Source organism: Epinephelus moara, chromosome 16 (genome assembly GCF_006386435.1).
Source record: "Epinephelus moara isolate mb chromosome 16, YSFRI_EMoa_1.0, whole genome shotgun sequence".
Taxonomy (NCBI): Eukaryota; Metazoa; Chordata; class Actinopteri; order Perciformes; family Serranidae; genus Epinephelus; species Epinephelus moara.
In genome coordinates, this window is record NC_065521.1 from 1940839 (window position 1) to 1955372 (window position 14534).

The 14534-nt window shown below is 48.4% G+C and overlaps 1 protein-coding gene across 1 annotated transcript in view; it reads right to left on the reverse strand.

Annotated features, from left to right (window-relative positions):
* Positions 1 to 14534, reverse strand: part of tbx19 (T-box transcription factor 19) — a 38830-nt gene that overhangs the window by 10434 nt on the left and 13862 nt on the right. Inside the window, exons 4-5 of the mRNA XM_050065947.1 lie at positions 12812 to 13088; positions 287 to 421 (exon numbers count right to left, since the gene is read on the reverse strand). Of these exons, the coding sequence (XP_049921904.1) occupies positions 287 to 421; positions 12812 to 13088 (412 nt within the window). The remainder of the gene's footprint in view (positions 1 to 286; positions 422 to 12811; positions 13089 to 14534) is intronic.

Sequence of the window (14534 nt, forward strand, 5' to 3'; positions counted from 1 at the left end):
AGCACCAATTTCCTGATGTTAAATTCAGACAAAACTGAAGTTATTGTTCTTGGCCCCAAACAAGTCAGAGACTCTTTATCTGATGACATAGTTTCTCTAGATGGCATTGCTCTGGCCTCTAGCACTACCGTAAGAAACCTCGGAGTAACATTTGATCAAGATTTTTACTGAAATTGAATGAAATTTAACTCCACCAAATTCTGATCAGTTAATCCTTGAAGAATTTAGTATATACTTGTACGTGTGTGTACTTGTACGTGTGTATGTACAGTATGTGTGTGAGTACCTCTTCGTTCTGGTAGGCGGTGACGGCAATGAACTGCGTCTCCTTGAAGGACACGTTGGAGACAAGACGATGACGTGAGCCGACACACACGATGTGGAGCTGTGGCTCGTACTTATGGAGAGAGTTCAACATGATCTGAGGACACACGGAGACAGAGACATGTGTTCGTACACCGTTGTACTGATGCCAAGGTTTTACCGTAACCATCAGTTATCAATAATCTAGTTTAAAAAGGGGCGGGGCCAGACTGAGAGGAATTCATGGACTCCATATGAATCAGCAAGAAAGGAGTTGTAGCACCTTGCCCAGAAACCAGTAGGGGAGCTAACCAGTGAGTGTCTGGTGGTCAGGCCTGAACCAACGGGGCTCTGCTGGATACAGCACAAACACTCTACACAGAGCCACCACCCTGTGGACCCACCTCTGGAAGGCATGGATACTGAGGTCGGGTAAAGTTTACAGACGTGGTACATCACCTCTCTGGTGGGGAAGGAACAGAAGCTGGTGTGGGAGGTGGAGTAGTACCAACAAGCTATAGTTGGGCTCACCTATATGTACAGTGGTGGTTCTTTAACCAAAGTCCTGGAGAGGTGCTGGACTCTCACCTTTTCCAGAGTTGCCTATGACAAGGGGCAGGTGTGGGGATACCCACAAGCTCCTGGCTGAGCACCGCTGTGTTACCAAGTTGCTGAGAGGAGATCTGCGACTGATGTCCTTGCACCAAACAGCAGTTCAGAGTACTCGGTCTTCTCAGAGTCTTTGGGTGGTGTCCTAGAAGGGGTGCCAACCAGGGACTCTGTAGTTCTTCTAAGGGGCTTCAATGTTTACGTGGGCAATAAGTCATGGATTAGCCAAAAAGACCACCATGTTCAAGCACAGGGAGGCTCATAAGTGTACCTGGTACAAGAACACCCATGGCCAAAGATCAGTGATTGATTTTCATGGTCATATCATCAGATCAGCAGACGTTTGTCTCGGACACTCAGATGAAGAGAGTAGCAGAGCTGTCAACTGATCACCACCTGGTGGTGAGTTGGATCAGATGGCGGGGAGGCTGCTGGACAGACCAGGTAAACCCAAACGTGTAGTGAGGCTGAACAGGGAACATCTGGCTGAGGCCCCTGTCCGTCAGCATGTTACACGGCCAGTCACCATTATTTTTAAACTGCGTCCAGCAGTGTTTTAAGGAAATGGCGGCGAAAGTCAAAGCAGGGGTGGGAGGGGTGGTGGATGGGTCCAAAAACCACCGACTTTCAAGGGGGAAAATTTACATTGCATGTAACAGGGCGAAGTTGACACGGCTTCCCAGAACATCAACAACCAACACACCCAGGGTACCTTGGATGTCATATGTGGACATGGAAAGTCCATGACCAAATGTGGACATGTGACGAAGTCACAGTGAGAATGTGTTGACAGACCAGAGTGGTGGAAAAAAAGGGGACCGGGGGGTGTGCTCCAATTATCGGGGTATCACACTGCTCAGCTTCCTCAAGAAAGTCTACTTCAGGGTGCTAAACATGAGGCTCAGACCAATTGTTGAACAAGTGATGTGGACTCTGTTCTGGATGTGGAACAGTGGACCAGGCGTCTCATTTAAAAACACTGTGTACGGATGGCTCTTGTTCGTATGTTTGGCTCTTGTCCGTACGTTTGGCTCTTGTCCGTACATTTGGCTCTTGTCCGAACGTTTGGCTCTTGTCCGTAAGTTTGGCTTTGTCAGTACATTTGGCTCTTGTCCGAACGTTTCACTCTTGTCCGAACATTTGGCTCTTGTCCGAACGTTTGGCTCTTGTCCGAACATTTGGCTCTTGTCTGTACGTTTGGCTTTGTCAGTACATTTGGCTCTTGTCCGAACGTTTGGCTCTTGTCCGAACGTTTGGCTTTGTCAGTACATTTGGCTCTTGTCCGAACGTTTGGCTCTTGTCAGTACATTTGGCTCTTGTCCGAACGTTTGGCTCTTGTCTGTATGTTTGGCTCTTGTTCGTACGTTTGGCTTTTATTCGTACATATGGCTCTTGTCTGTATGTTTGGCTCTTGTCTGTACGTTTGGCTTTTATTCGTACATACGGCTCTTGTCCGAACATTTGGCTCTTGTCAGTATGTTTGGCTCTTGTTCGTACGTTTGGCTCTTGCTCGTACGTTTGGCTTTTATTCGTACATATGGCTCTTGTCTGTATGTTTGGCTCTTGTTCGTACGTTTGGCTTTTATTCGTATGTTTGGCTCTTGTTCGTACGTTTGGCTTTTATTCGTACATATGGCTCTTGTCAGTATGTTTGGCTCTTGTTCATACGTTTGGCTTTTATTCGTACATATGGCTCTTGTTTGTATGTTTGGCTCTTGCTGCTGCTGGACCACGGTGCTTGGAGCCGTGACTGGCTCAGTGGGAGTTGTAAATGGTTTCATGAATTTCTCCATGCTTTCTCTCTGAGCCTCTCTGACACCCTCTTGAGGAGTGAAAGGTCCTACCAGCTCAGGATATTGCGTGAGCTCCATGTCCAATATAGTGTGAGAGGTGTGATCCAACTGTTGAGCGGCCACAGGATATAAGGGAACCTACATTGTTCCTCTGTCCTTCCCATTAGCAGCCATTTTGTGTGTGTGTTTTTTTTTTTTCAGCAGTTCCAGAAATAAAGATGATTCCTCTCTCACAACATGCCTGGGTTTATCTTCTTTGCCGTTCAATGTTTATTTCCTTCAGGTCCCATCTGGGGTGTCATTATTTTATGTGATGGTTTGTCTTGAGAGATTGGTTTTTAAGGGGTGCCAGTCAGGTATCCCTCCTGACATTTAGGATTGTTTTTGTTTGTTTGTTTGTTTGTTTCAGTCAAACACATACACCAGGACACACAGTCAAAATATGCACCCTCAACATTGAATAAATAAATAAATAACCCAGCATGAAACAAGAACACAATATGATCATAGGAAACACACAAACACAATATTTCATTGCACATCCAGTGTATTCAGAAGTTCTCCACTGTTGTGGAGCATTCAGAGTTCATGCAGGATTAATTCACAGTTCATATCCAGTGCCCAAAAAACAAAATAGAAGAAAAAAAAAGAATACTCCAGTTCAGGTTTTCCTGAAGACCTCAGCACTCCAGGGGTAAACCCGGTGCCTACAGGAAACACAACCAAACAACCTCAGTTTGGAGGGCCTATTGAGCAATACACCAACACAGTGTGAAAAACACATTTTAACAAGATACACAGTACAAAACAAAAGCATTACTTTTAAGTCAACACAAAATCATTCACTCACGGTCGTCAGTCACATCAGTCAGTACGGAATCCGTTCCGGATTTTCCTTCTGCTGGTGCCTTTAGACTGACTCCATAGATGGTGACGTCAGCTGACAGCCGGAGCGATACGGCGCTAGAGGTAGTGAGTCAATATTAAGTAGTGAGCAGCCTGATCATAGGATGATGGTTTGTCAGATGGTTTGTCAGACATAACCAGTAAGAAAAAGTCTCACCATGGGTTTCTTCCTCTTCCTGCGTGGTTCAGTCTCCTGCTGCGTGCTGCTGCAGCGACTCCTCTCACAGAGTGCCAGGACTGAACACGGAAGCAGATTACTTTGAATGAAGCCGCGAACCACGAACAAATCAGTGCGTAGTGGGTGTGTAAATAGGTGTGTCCAGGGGGTACGTCGGGCACCTGGCTCACAGGCTGTCACAGTTTGGCTCTTGTCCGTACGTTTAGCCCTTGTCCGAAAATGTGGCTTTTGTTCGTACATATGGCTCTTGTCCGTATGTTTGGCTCTTGTCAGTATGTTTGGCTCTTGTCCAAACGTTTGGCTCTTGTCCGAACATTTGGCTCTTGTCAGTATGTTTGGCTCTTGTTCGAACGTTTGGCCCTTGTCTGTACGGATAGCCCTTGTCCGAAAATGTGGCTTTTGTTCGTACATATGGCTCTTGTCCATATGTTTGGCTCTTGTTCGAACGTTTGGCTCTTGTCCGTCCGTTTGGCTTTTGTCCAAACGTTTGGCTCTTGTCAGTACGTTTGGCTCTTGTCAGTACGTTTGGCTCTTGTCCGAATGTTTGGCTTTTGTTCGTACATATGGCTCTTGTCCGAAGATGTGGCTCTTGTCAGTATGTTTGGCTCTTGTCCGAACGTTTGGCTCTTGTCTGTACGTTTGGCTCTTGTCTGTATGTTTGGCCCTTGTCCGAACGTTTGGCTCTTGTCTGTACGTTTGGCCCTTGTCCGAACGTTTGGCTCTTGTCTGTACGTTTGGCTCTTGTCTGTACGTTTGGCTCTTGTCTGTATGTTTGGCCCTTGTCTGTATGTTTGGCCCTTGTCTGTACATTTGGCCTTTGTCCGAAAATGTGGCTTTTGTTCATACATACGGCTCTTGTCCATATATTTGGCTCTTGTTCGAACGTTTGGCTCTTGTCCGTCCGTTTGGCTTTTGTCCGTACATTTGTCTCTCGTCCAAACGTTTGGCCCCTGTCCGAACATTTGGCTTTTGTTCGTACATATGGCTCTTGTCTGAATGTTTGGCTCTTGTCCGTACGTTTGGCTCTTGTCCCGTACATTTGGCTTTTGTTCGTATATATGGCTCTTGTCGGTATGTTTGACTCTTGTCCGTACATTCGGCTCTTGTCCGTACGTTTGGCTCTTGTCCCGTATGTTTGGCTCTTGTCCGTACGTTTGGCTCTTGTCCGTACGTTTGGCTCTTGTCCAAACATTTTTCTCTCGTCCGAACATTTGGCTCTTGTCCAAATGTTTTTCTCTCGTCCGAACATTTGGCTCTTGTCTGTACATTTGGCTCATGTCCGAACGTTTGGCTTTTGTTCATACATATGGCTCTTGTCCGTACGTTTGGCTCTTGTCCCGTATGTTTGTCTCTTGTCCGTACATTTGTCTCTCATCCGAACATTAGGCTCTTAGGGTCATTAGGGCACTCAAACTCCTCCACCACGATAAGGTGACGGTTCTCGAACGGTTCTGGGCGAAGGGTCAGACGAAGAACGGTTCAAAAGACCCTTCATGATGTACACGAACAAGGACACATGTACCCGGCCAGGAGGGTTACCGGGGCCCCGCCCTGGAGCCAGGCCTGGGGTTGGGGCCCGTGGGCGAACGCCGGGTGGTCGGGCCTTCGCCCATGGGGTCCGGCCGGGCCCAGCCCGAAACGGCTACATGGGCTNAAGGACACATGTACCCGGCCAGGAGGGTTACCGGGGCCCCGCCCTGGAGCCAGGCCTGGGGTTGGGGCCCGTGGGCGAGCGCCGGGTGGTCGGGCCTTCGCCCATGGGGTCCGGCCGGGCCCAGCCCGAAACGGCTACATGGGCTCGTCCCCCTGTAGGCCCACCACCCACAGAGGGATCCAGAAGGGTTCGGTGCAATGTGGATTGGGCAGCAGACCAAGGCGGGGGCCTTGGCGGTCCGATCCTCGGTTACAGAAGTTGGCTCTTGGGACATGGAATGTCACCTCTCTGGCGGGGAAGGAGCCGGAGCTTGTGGAAGAGGTTGAGCGCTACCGGCTAGATATAGTCGGCCTCACCTCGACACATAGTTCCGGGTCTGGAACCCTAGTCCTTGAGAGGGGTTGGACTCTCTCCTTCGCTGGAGTTGCTCCGGGTGAGAGGCGGAGGGCCGGGGTGGGCTTCCTGATAGCCCCCAGACTCTCTGCCTGTACGTTGGGGTTTACCCCGGTAGACGAAAGGGTTGCTTCCCTGCGCCTTCGGGTCGGGGAACGGGTCCTGACTGTTGTCTGTGCTTATGCACCGAACAACAGTTCAGAGTACCCACCCTTTTTGGAGTCCCTGGGACGGGTGCTGGACAGCGCCCCGACCGGGGACTCCATTGTTCTGCTGGGGGACTTCAACGCTCACGTGGGCAATGACAGCGGGACCTGGAGGGGCGTGATTGGGAGGAACGGCCTGCCCGATCTGAACCCGAGTGGTGTTCAGTTATTGGACTTCTGTGCGGGTCGCAGTTTGGCCATAACTAACACCATGTTCAAACATAAGGATGTCCATCGGTGCACGTGGCACCAGGACAGCCTAGGTCGCAGGTCAATGATCGACTTTGTAGTCGTATCATTTGACCTGCGGCCATATGTTCTGGACACTCGGGTGAAGAGAGGAGCAGAGCTGTCAACTGATCACCACCTGGTGGTGAGTTGGATCAGATGGTGGGGGAGGACGCCGCGCAGACCTGGCAGGCCCAAACGAACAGTGAGGGTCTGCTGGGAACGCCTGGCGGAAGAACCTGTCCAGATGATCTTCAACTCCCACCTCCGGGAGAGCTTCGACCGCGTCCCGAGGGCAGAGGGGGACATTGAGTCCGAATGGGCCTTGTTCCGCTCTGCCATTGTCGAGGCGGCTGTTGTGAGCTGTGGCCGCAAGGCCGCTGGGGCCAGTCGCGGCGGTAATCCCCGAACCCGCTGGTGGACACCAGAGGTGAGGGGAGCCGTCAGGCTGAAGAAGGAGGCCTACAGGGCATGGTTGGTCTGTGGGTCTCCGGAAGCAGCTGACGGGTACCGGCGGGCCAAGCGGAGCGCAGCAGCGGCAGTCGTTGAGGCAAAAACTCGGGCGTGGGAGGAGTTCGGTGAGGCCATGGAGGAAGACTATCGATCGGCTCCAAAGAGGTTCTGGCAAACCGTCCGGCGCCTCAGGGGGGGAAGGCGGCAACTTGCTCACACTGTTTACAGTGGGGGCGGGGAGCTGCTGACGTCAACTGAGGACATTGTCGGGCGGTGGAAGGAATACTTTGAGGAGCTCCTCAATCCCACCAACACGTATTCCAGTGAGGAAACAGAGACGGGGGTCTCGGGGGCGGGTCGTCCAATTTCTGGGGCAGAAGTTGCTGAGGTAGTGAAACAACTCCGAGGCGGCGGAGCCCCGGGGGTGGATGAGATTCGTCCTGGATATCTCAAGGCTCTGGATGTTGTAGGGCTGTCCTGGCTGACACGCCTCTGCAACATTGCGTGGACATCGGGGGCAGTGCCTCTGGAGTGGCAGACCGGGGTGGTGGTTCCCATTTTCAAGAAAGGGGACCAGAGGGTGTGTTCCAACTACAGGGGGATCACACTCCTCAGCCTACCCGGTAAGGTTTACTCCAGGGTGCTGGAGAAGAGGGTCCGGTCGATAGTTGAACCTCGGATTGAGGAGGAGCAATGTGGTTTTCGTCCCGGACGCGGAACCGTGGACCAGCTCTTTACCCTCGCCAGGGTGCTGGAGGGGGCATGGGAGTTTGCCCAACCAGTCCACATGTGTTTTGTGGATTTGGAGAAGGCTTACGACCGTGTCCCCAGGGGCATCCTGTGGGGGGTGCTCCGGGAGTATGGGGTTGGTGGCCCCTTGCTAAGGGCCATCCAGTCCCTGTACCAAAGGAGCATGAGTCTGGTTCGCGTGGCTGGCAGTAAGTCGGACCTGTTCCCGGTGAGGGTTGGACTCCGCCAGGGCTGCCCTTTGTCACCGGTTCTGTTCATAACTTTTATGGACAGAATTTCTAGGCGCAGCCGAGTGGTGGAGGGTGTCAGGTTCGGTGACGGGAGGATCTCGTCCCTGCTTTTTGCGGATGACGTGGTCTTCCTAGCTCCATCGAACAGTGACCTCCAGCTCTCGCTGGGGCGGTTCGCAGCCGAGTGTGAAGCGGCTGGGATGAGAATCAGCACCTCCAAGTCTGAGGCCATGGTCCTCAGCCGGAAAAGGGTGGATTGCCCACTCCAGGTCAGGGGGGAGGTCCTTCCTCAGGTGGAGGAGTTTAAGTATCTCGGGATCTTGTTCACGAGTGAGGGTAGGATGGAGCGGGAGATTGACAGGCGGATTGGGGCGGCGTCAGCAGTGATGCAGGCGCTTAACCGGTCCGTTGTGGTGAAGAGGGAGCTTAGCCAGAAAGCGAAGCTCTCGATTTACCGGTCGATCTACGTTCCAATCCTCACCTATGGTCACGAGCTCTGGGTAGTGACCGAAAGAATGAGATCGCGAGTGCAAGCGGCCGAAATGAGTTTCCTCCGCAGGGTGGCTGGGCTCAGCCTTAGGGATAGGGTGAGGAGCTCAGACATCCGGGAGGGACTCGGAGTAGAGCCGCTGCTCCTCCACATCGAGAGGAGCCAGTTGAGGTGGTTCGGGCATCTGGTAAGGATGCCTTCCGGACGCCTCCCTTGGGAGGTGTTTCGGGCATGTCCAACCGGGAGGAGACCTCGGGGCCGCCCCAGAACACGCTGGAGGGATTACATCACCCGGCTGGCCTGGGAACGCCTTGGGGTTCCCGCGGAAGAGCTGACGGAAGTGGCTGGGGAGAGGACTGTCTGGGCTTCTTTGCTGAGGCTGCTGCCCCCGCGACCCGGACCCGGATAAGCGGAGGACGACGAGTACGAGTACGAGTACGAACATTTGGCTCTTGTCCGAACATTTGGCTCTTGTCCGTATATTTGGCTATTGTCCGAACATTTGACTCTTGTCCGAACATTTGGCTCTTGTCCGTATATTTGGCTCTTGTCCGTATATTTGGCTCTTGTCCGAACATTTGGCTCTTGTCTGAACATTTGGCTCTTGTCCGAACATTTGGCTCTTGTCCAAACGTTTGGCTCATGTCCGAACGTTTGGCTTTTGTTCATACATGTGGCTCTTGTCCGTACATTTTTAGTATGGATCTAATGCAGTGTTTTATTAATGAATAATTTTAGGAGAACGAGCTGCTAGGACAGTAGTTACTGTTCTATTTATTTTCTTTTATCGTAAGTTTTTTATTTATTCTGTGCAATACAGTCACAGTCAGTGCAATTATCTGTGTTTGAGGACTTATACACTTTTAGTGGGGTGGTGCAATATATGTTATATAGAGTGTCCTGTAATGTTATTGTACAATTGTACGATTACTTTGTTGCATTGTGATACATGTGAGTGATGAACTGTAATTGCAGCTGTGGCACTGTTGTCCAAGACAAATTTCCCTCCGGGGACAATAAAGTCTAACCTTATCCTTATCCTTAAAATGAGATCACCGGTGTTTTCCCTCGTAGGGCTGCTGGAGGGGGCATGGGAGTTTGTCCATCCAGTCTACATGTGTTTTGTGGAGTTGAAGAAACCTTTTGACTGCATCCCTCTGGGGGTCTTGTCAGGGGTACTGTGAGATAGGGCTGCCACGATTAGTCGACTAATTGATGACTAATCGACTATTAAAATAATCGGTGACTATTTTAGTAGTTGACTAATCGGTTTGAGTCATTTTTCATAGAAAAGTACTATAAAAGTACCTCGAAATACTCTTACTGCAGCTTCTTAAGTTCAGATATTGGCAGCTCTACACACTCTCCCGTGACAGTGAACTAAAACCCTTCGGCGTGAGTATGAAGCAAGACATTAGATGACATAATTTTGGGGTTTGGGTGAGACAGACCGACATTTTTCAACATTTTAACACATTTTTCGATGAAATGATTTGTCGACTAATCGAAGAAATAATCGACAGATTAGTCGACAATGAAAATAATCGTTAGTGGCAGCCCTACTGTGAGATATGGGGTACCAGGGCTGCTGCTATCACCCATCCAGTCCCTGTATGACCAAAGTGAGAGCTGCATTCGTACACTTGGCACAAAATCAAACATGTTCTAAGTGGGTGCTCTTCCTCCGCCAGAGTATTCACCAATCCTGTTTGTGATTTTCAGGGACAGGATCTCGAGGTGCAGTCGGGGGGAGGAAGGGGTCTAGTTCAGCAACCTCAGGATTGTGTCTCTGCTGTTTGCAGATGACCTGGTTCTGTTGGCTTCATCACACCGTGATCTCCAGCATGACCTGGGGCAGTTTGCAGAGTCAGCTCCTCCCAGTCTGAGGTCATGGTTCTCTGCTGGAGAACAGTGGATTGTTCCCTCTGGGTTGGGAGAGAGTTTATTTTTTATTTTTTTATTTAAGTATACATTGTCACTCTCCACTTTCAGTCTGTGCTTTGAGCTGCTGTGACATGTGAATTTCCCAAGTGTGGGATCAATAAAGTTTACACATCTTTAGAAATCTTATCTTAATGTCCCAAGAGAAGGAGTTCAAGTATCTCGGGGTGTTGTTCACAGTGAGGGTAGAATGGAGCGTGAGATGGATCAGTGGTTTGGTGCAGTGTCTGCAGTGATGATGGCGCTGCACCAAACCGTCGTGTTTCAGAGGGAGCTGAGCCAGAAGGCAAAGCTTTCCATTTCCTGGTCCATCTGCATCCCAACCCTCACCTATGGTCATGAGCTCTGGGTAGTGACTGAAAGAATGAGGTCACAGATACAAGCGTCTGAAATGAGTTTCCTCTGTAGGGTGTCTGGGCTCAGCCTTAGAGATAGGGGGAGGAGTCAGACATCTGGAGGGAGCTCGGAGTAGAGCCGCTGCTCCTTCATGTTGAGGTGGTTCAGCATCTGATCAGGATCCTCCTGGTCCAGCTGGTAGGAGGCCCCGGGGCAGACCCAGAACACACTGGAGGGATTATAGAGGAGCTGGAGAGTGTTGCTGGGCAGAGGGACATCTGCTGCCACCAAGACCCGGAGGAGAGGATGGATGTACTCTGTCTCTGTGAGACGTCGTAGAGTGAAAGTATAAAGTAGCATAAACAGGAAATACTCCAGTACAAGTACTTCACAGTCATATGTGTGTATCAGTGTGTAGTATTTTTGTGTATTTATCTGTGTACACAAACACACATACACAGAGCAAAGTTTCGGGAGCTCCTGTGACTGAATGAAAAACACAGAGTGATCCAGCTGTAGAGTTTATGGAGCTGAGCCATCTTTGTCTTTTGGCCCAAACCCCTCTTTTATCCATCTGTCTTTTCTCTCCATCAACCCCCCCCCCCCCCCTCCTCCTCCTCTCCTCCTCCTCCTCCTCCCCCTCACTAACGAGGTCCAATTAACCAATCCCAGCTCTCCAGGCCGACACACAAAAACAAACTGTTTTCTATTCAGATTGAGAGGCTGGCTGACCCCACCACTCTGTGTGTGTGTGTGTGTGTGTGTGTGTGTGTGTGTGTGTGTGTATAGTTTACCTCTCCCTCTCCGTCGTCCATCTGAAGCATGATGGGTAAATTAATTTCCCAGTAAAAAACATAATTACCATAATGTACAAATAAGCTAAGCAATTATTTCATTATGTCCGAGCTGCTGCCGCGGCGGCTGCTGTCGTGTTCCAGCACGGTGTGTGCGTGTGTGTGTTATCGTGTGTGTGTGTGTGTGTGTGTGTGTGTGTGTGTGATAATGGGGTAAATATAAACAATGTTATTGCCAATTTTCTAGTGTGTGTGTGTGTGTGTGTGTGTGTGTGTGTGTGAAGGCCTCTCGACAGGAAGTGCATTAAACTGCCGCCGGCCAATTAAGAGCTGTTTATCCGGTTCCCGTGGTTACGAGGGGGCGAGCAGGTGAAGTAGAGCGAGGAGAGCGACTGAAGTGCTTAATTACAGGCGGTAGTCTCTCGCCCACTCCATACAGAGAGAGAGAGAGAGAGAGAGGGAGGAAGAGGAGGCAGAGGAAGAAGAGGAGGAGGAAGAGACGCTCTTGACATGAAGAGACGGATCATACACCACAGAAGAAGAAGAAGAGTCAGAGGGAAAAGAGAGGAAGAAGAAAAAGATGATGAACTACAGACAGAGAGGAAGAGGAAGAACATCAGGGATGATGAAGATGACGAAGGAGATGAAGACAATGATGAAGAACAAGAAGAAGAAGACGAAGAAGATTAAGAGGAAGAAGAAAGAGATGAAGAAGGAGAAGACGAAGACAAAGAAAAAGTAGAACATGACGATGTTGATTCATCAGACGGAGAAGAGTAAAGAGCACACGCCACAACACAAGCGCTGGAGACAGCATTCTCATTGCGTCGCTACTACACCTGACGTAGGCCTGCTTGTTGGCCACGGTGACTTGCATGAGGTGGTGTCCCATTTCTGAGGGAAAGATCTCTTCCCTAATATTTCTCACTTCCCTCATCAAGGGTTATCTCACAAACGAGGGCACTCAGTACCAAGAGGAAGATTTAAGGGTCAGAAATGGGACAGGCCCAAAGACAGGAAGAAGAAACAGATGAAGATGAAGAGGAAAAGATGATAAAGAAGAAGATAAAGAAGAAGACTAAGATGAAGACAAAGATGAAGAAGACAAGGATGACGAAGACGAAGATGAACACAAAAATGAAGAAGATGAAGACAAGGAAAAAGCAAAAGAACATTGCGACAAAGACAATGATGATGAAGGCGAAGAAGAAGAAGAAGACAATGACAATGATGAAGAAGAGGAAGACATAGACAGAGATGATGACAATGATGAAGAAGAGGAAGACGAAGATGATGAAGAAAAAGACAAAGACGAAGAAGAGGAAGAACATGAAAACAAAGATGAACATTCGATGAAGACGAAGAGAAAGTAAAACGACGATGATGAAAATGAAGAAGATGAAGAACTACAAACAGAGAAGAAGAAAAGGCACTGTTGTCATGGACATGTTGATAATGAAGAGGAGGAAGAGGCAGAGGAAGAGGGGGATGAGGAGCACAGTGAGGAAGAAAAGAAAGAGGGACGGACAGTGTTCAGGTGTCCTCACCTGTCCTCCTCCGTTGACCTTGTTAGTGAGTTTGACCTTGTTGAAGGTCACGGCCGCCTTCATCCAGTGAGCTCCGAAGTTTGGCGAGTCGGGGTGGATGTAGATGCCGCCGTGTCCCCGACCCTCGCTGCGGCCCTCCGCCCGCCCCGCCGCCACCCACTCTCCATTCACAAACTTCCAGCGGCAGCCGTCGGCCGGCACAAAGTCCAACAGGAAGGAGTACATGGAGCTGGGGTCCAGACCGGAGACGCTGACCTTCAGGACCGGGAACATCCGCCTGGACACACACAGAGACATGGCGTTAGCGTACTACAGGAAGTACTGACAGTTTACAGGAAGTACTGACAGCTTATCTATCAATCAATCAATCAATCAATCAATCAGTTTTATTTATAAAGCCCAGTATCACAAATCACAGTTTGCCTCACAGGGCTTTACAGCATACGACATCCCTCTGTCCTTATGACCCTCACAGCTGATCAGGAAAAACTCCCCGAAAAAAACCCTTTAACGGGGAAAAAACGGTAGAAACATCAGGAAGAGCAACTGAGGAGGGATCCCTCTTCCAGGACAGGAAGAGCAACTGAGGAGGGATCCCTCTTCCAGGACGGACAGACGTGCAATAGATCTCGTACAATCAATCAATCAANAGAGAGAGAGAGAGAGAGAGATGCAGGACAGACAGTAATGACAGTAGCTTACAACAACATTAATGAAAGTAATAATATTATAATTATAATTACGGCTATTGTGGTACAATATGTTTACAGGAACTACTAATACTACAGGAAGTACTGAAAGTTTACAGGAAGTACTGACACTTTACAAAAAGTACTGATACTACAGGAAGTGCTGAGAGTTCACAGGAAGTACTGACAGTTTACAGGAAGTACTGCAGTGCGAGTAAATGTGAAATATATTCTGGTTTTAGCTAGCTAATGTTAGTAAACGTTAGAATGCTTGCTGATGCAGGTAAATTGCTAGCTACCTAACGTAGCAAAATACTGTTTTAAGTGATTAACGTCATTTAATTCATCCCGACTCCAGGGTTAATTTGGCCGCTAAATTAGCAGGCTTGACATTTGCAGATTAATTTATCAGCTAATGTTACAAAGCAACCAACAGAGCCTAGTTACAGCTAGCGGGCTAACCTTAGCTTTTTTTCTCGCTCACATTACAAAGCAACCAACAGCAGATCAACACAGCGTAGTTATAATGTTAATTACTGTGACATTATTATCAATACATTACAATCATTAACATTATTACTAAGACAGTACGGTTCTAAACATTATTTCTTATGTGTTATCATTAACATTATTACTATGACATTACAATAACTCATTACTTCTAATACATGTTAATTGTCTAAATTGCAACTTATATATTACAATTATTATAGTGATCACTAATACATCACCATTGTTATTACTAAAACACAATAATTATTAACAAAAGTCATTAAACGCTACAATTACTTTTATAACTACTCATTCACTACAATTATTGAATGTATTACTAATACATTATGATCATTATTACCTATACATTTCAATAATAAACATTACTTATCATTACTTCTATATTACTATTATTAAAATTGCTACTTACACATTACAGTTTTCTAAATGAAAACATATACACCACAATTATTAACATAATTACTAATACAATTATGATATCAACTATTATTGTTAATCATACATTAAAACTGCGAACATTT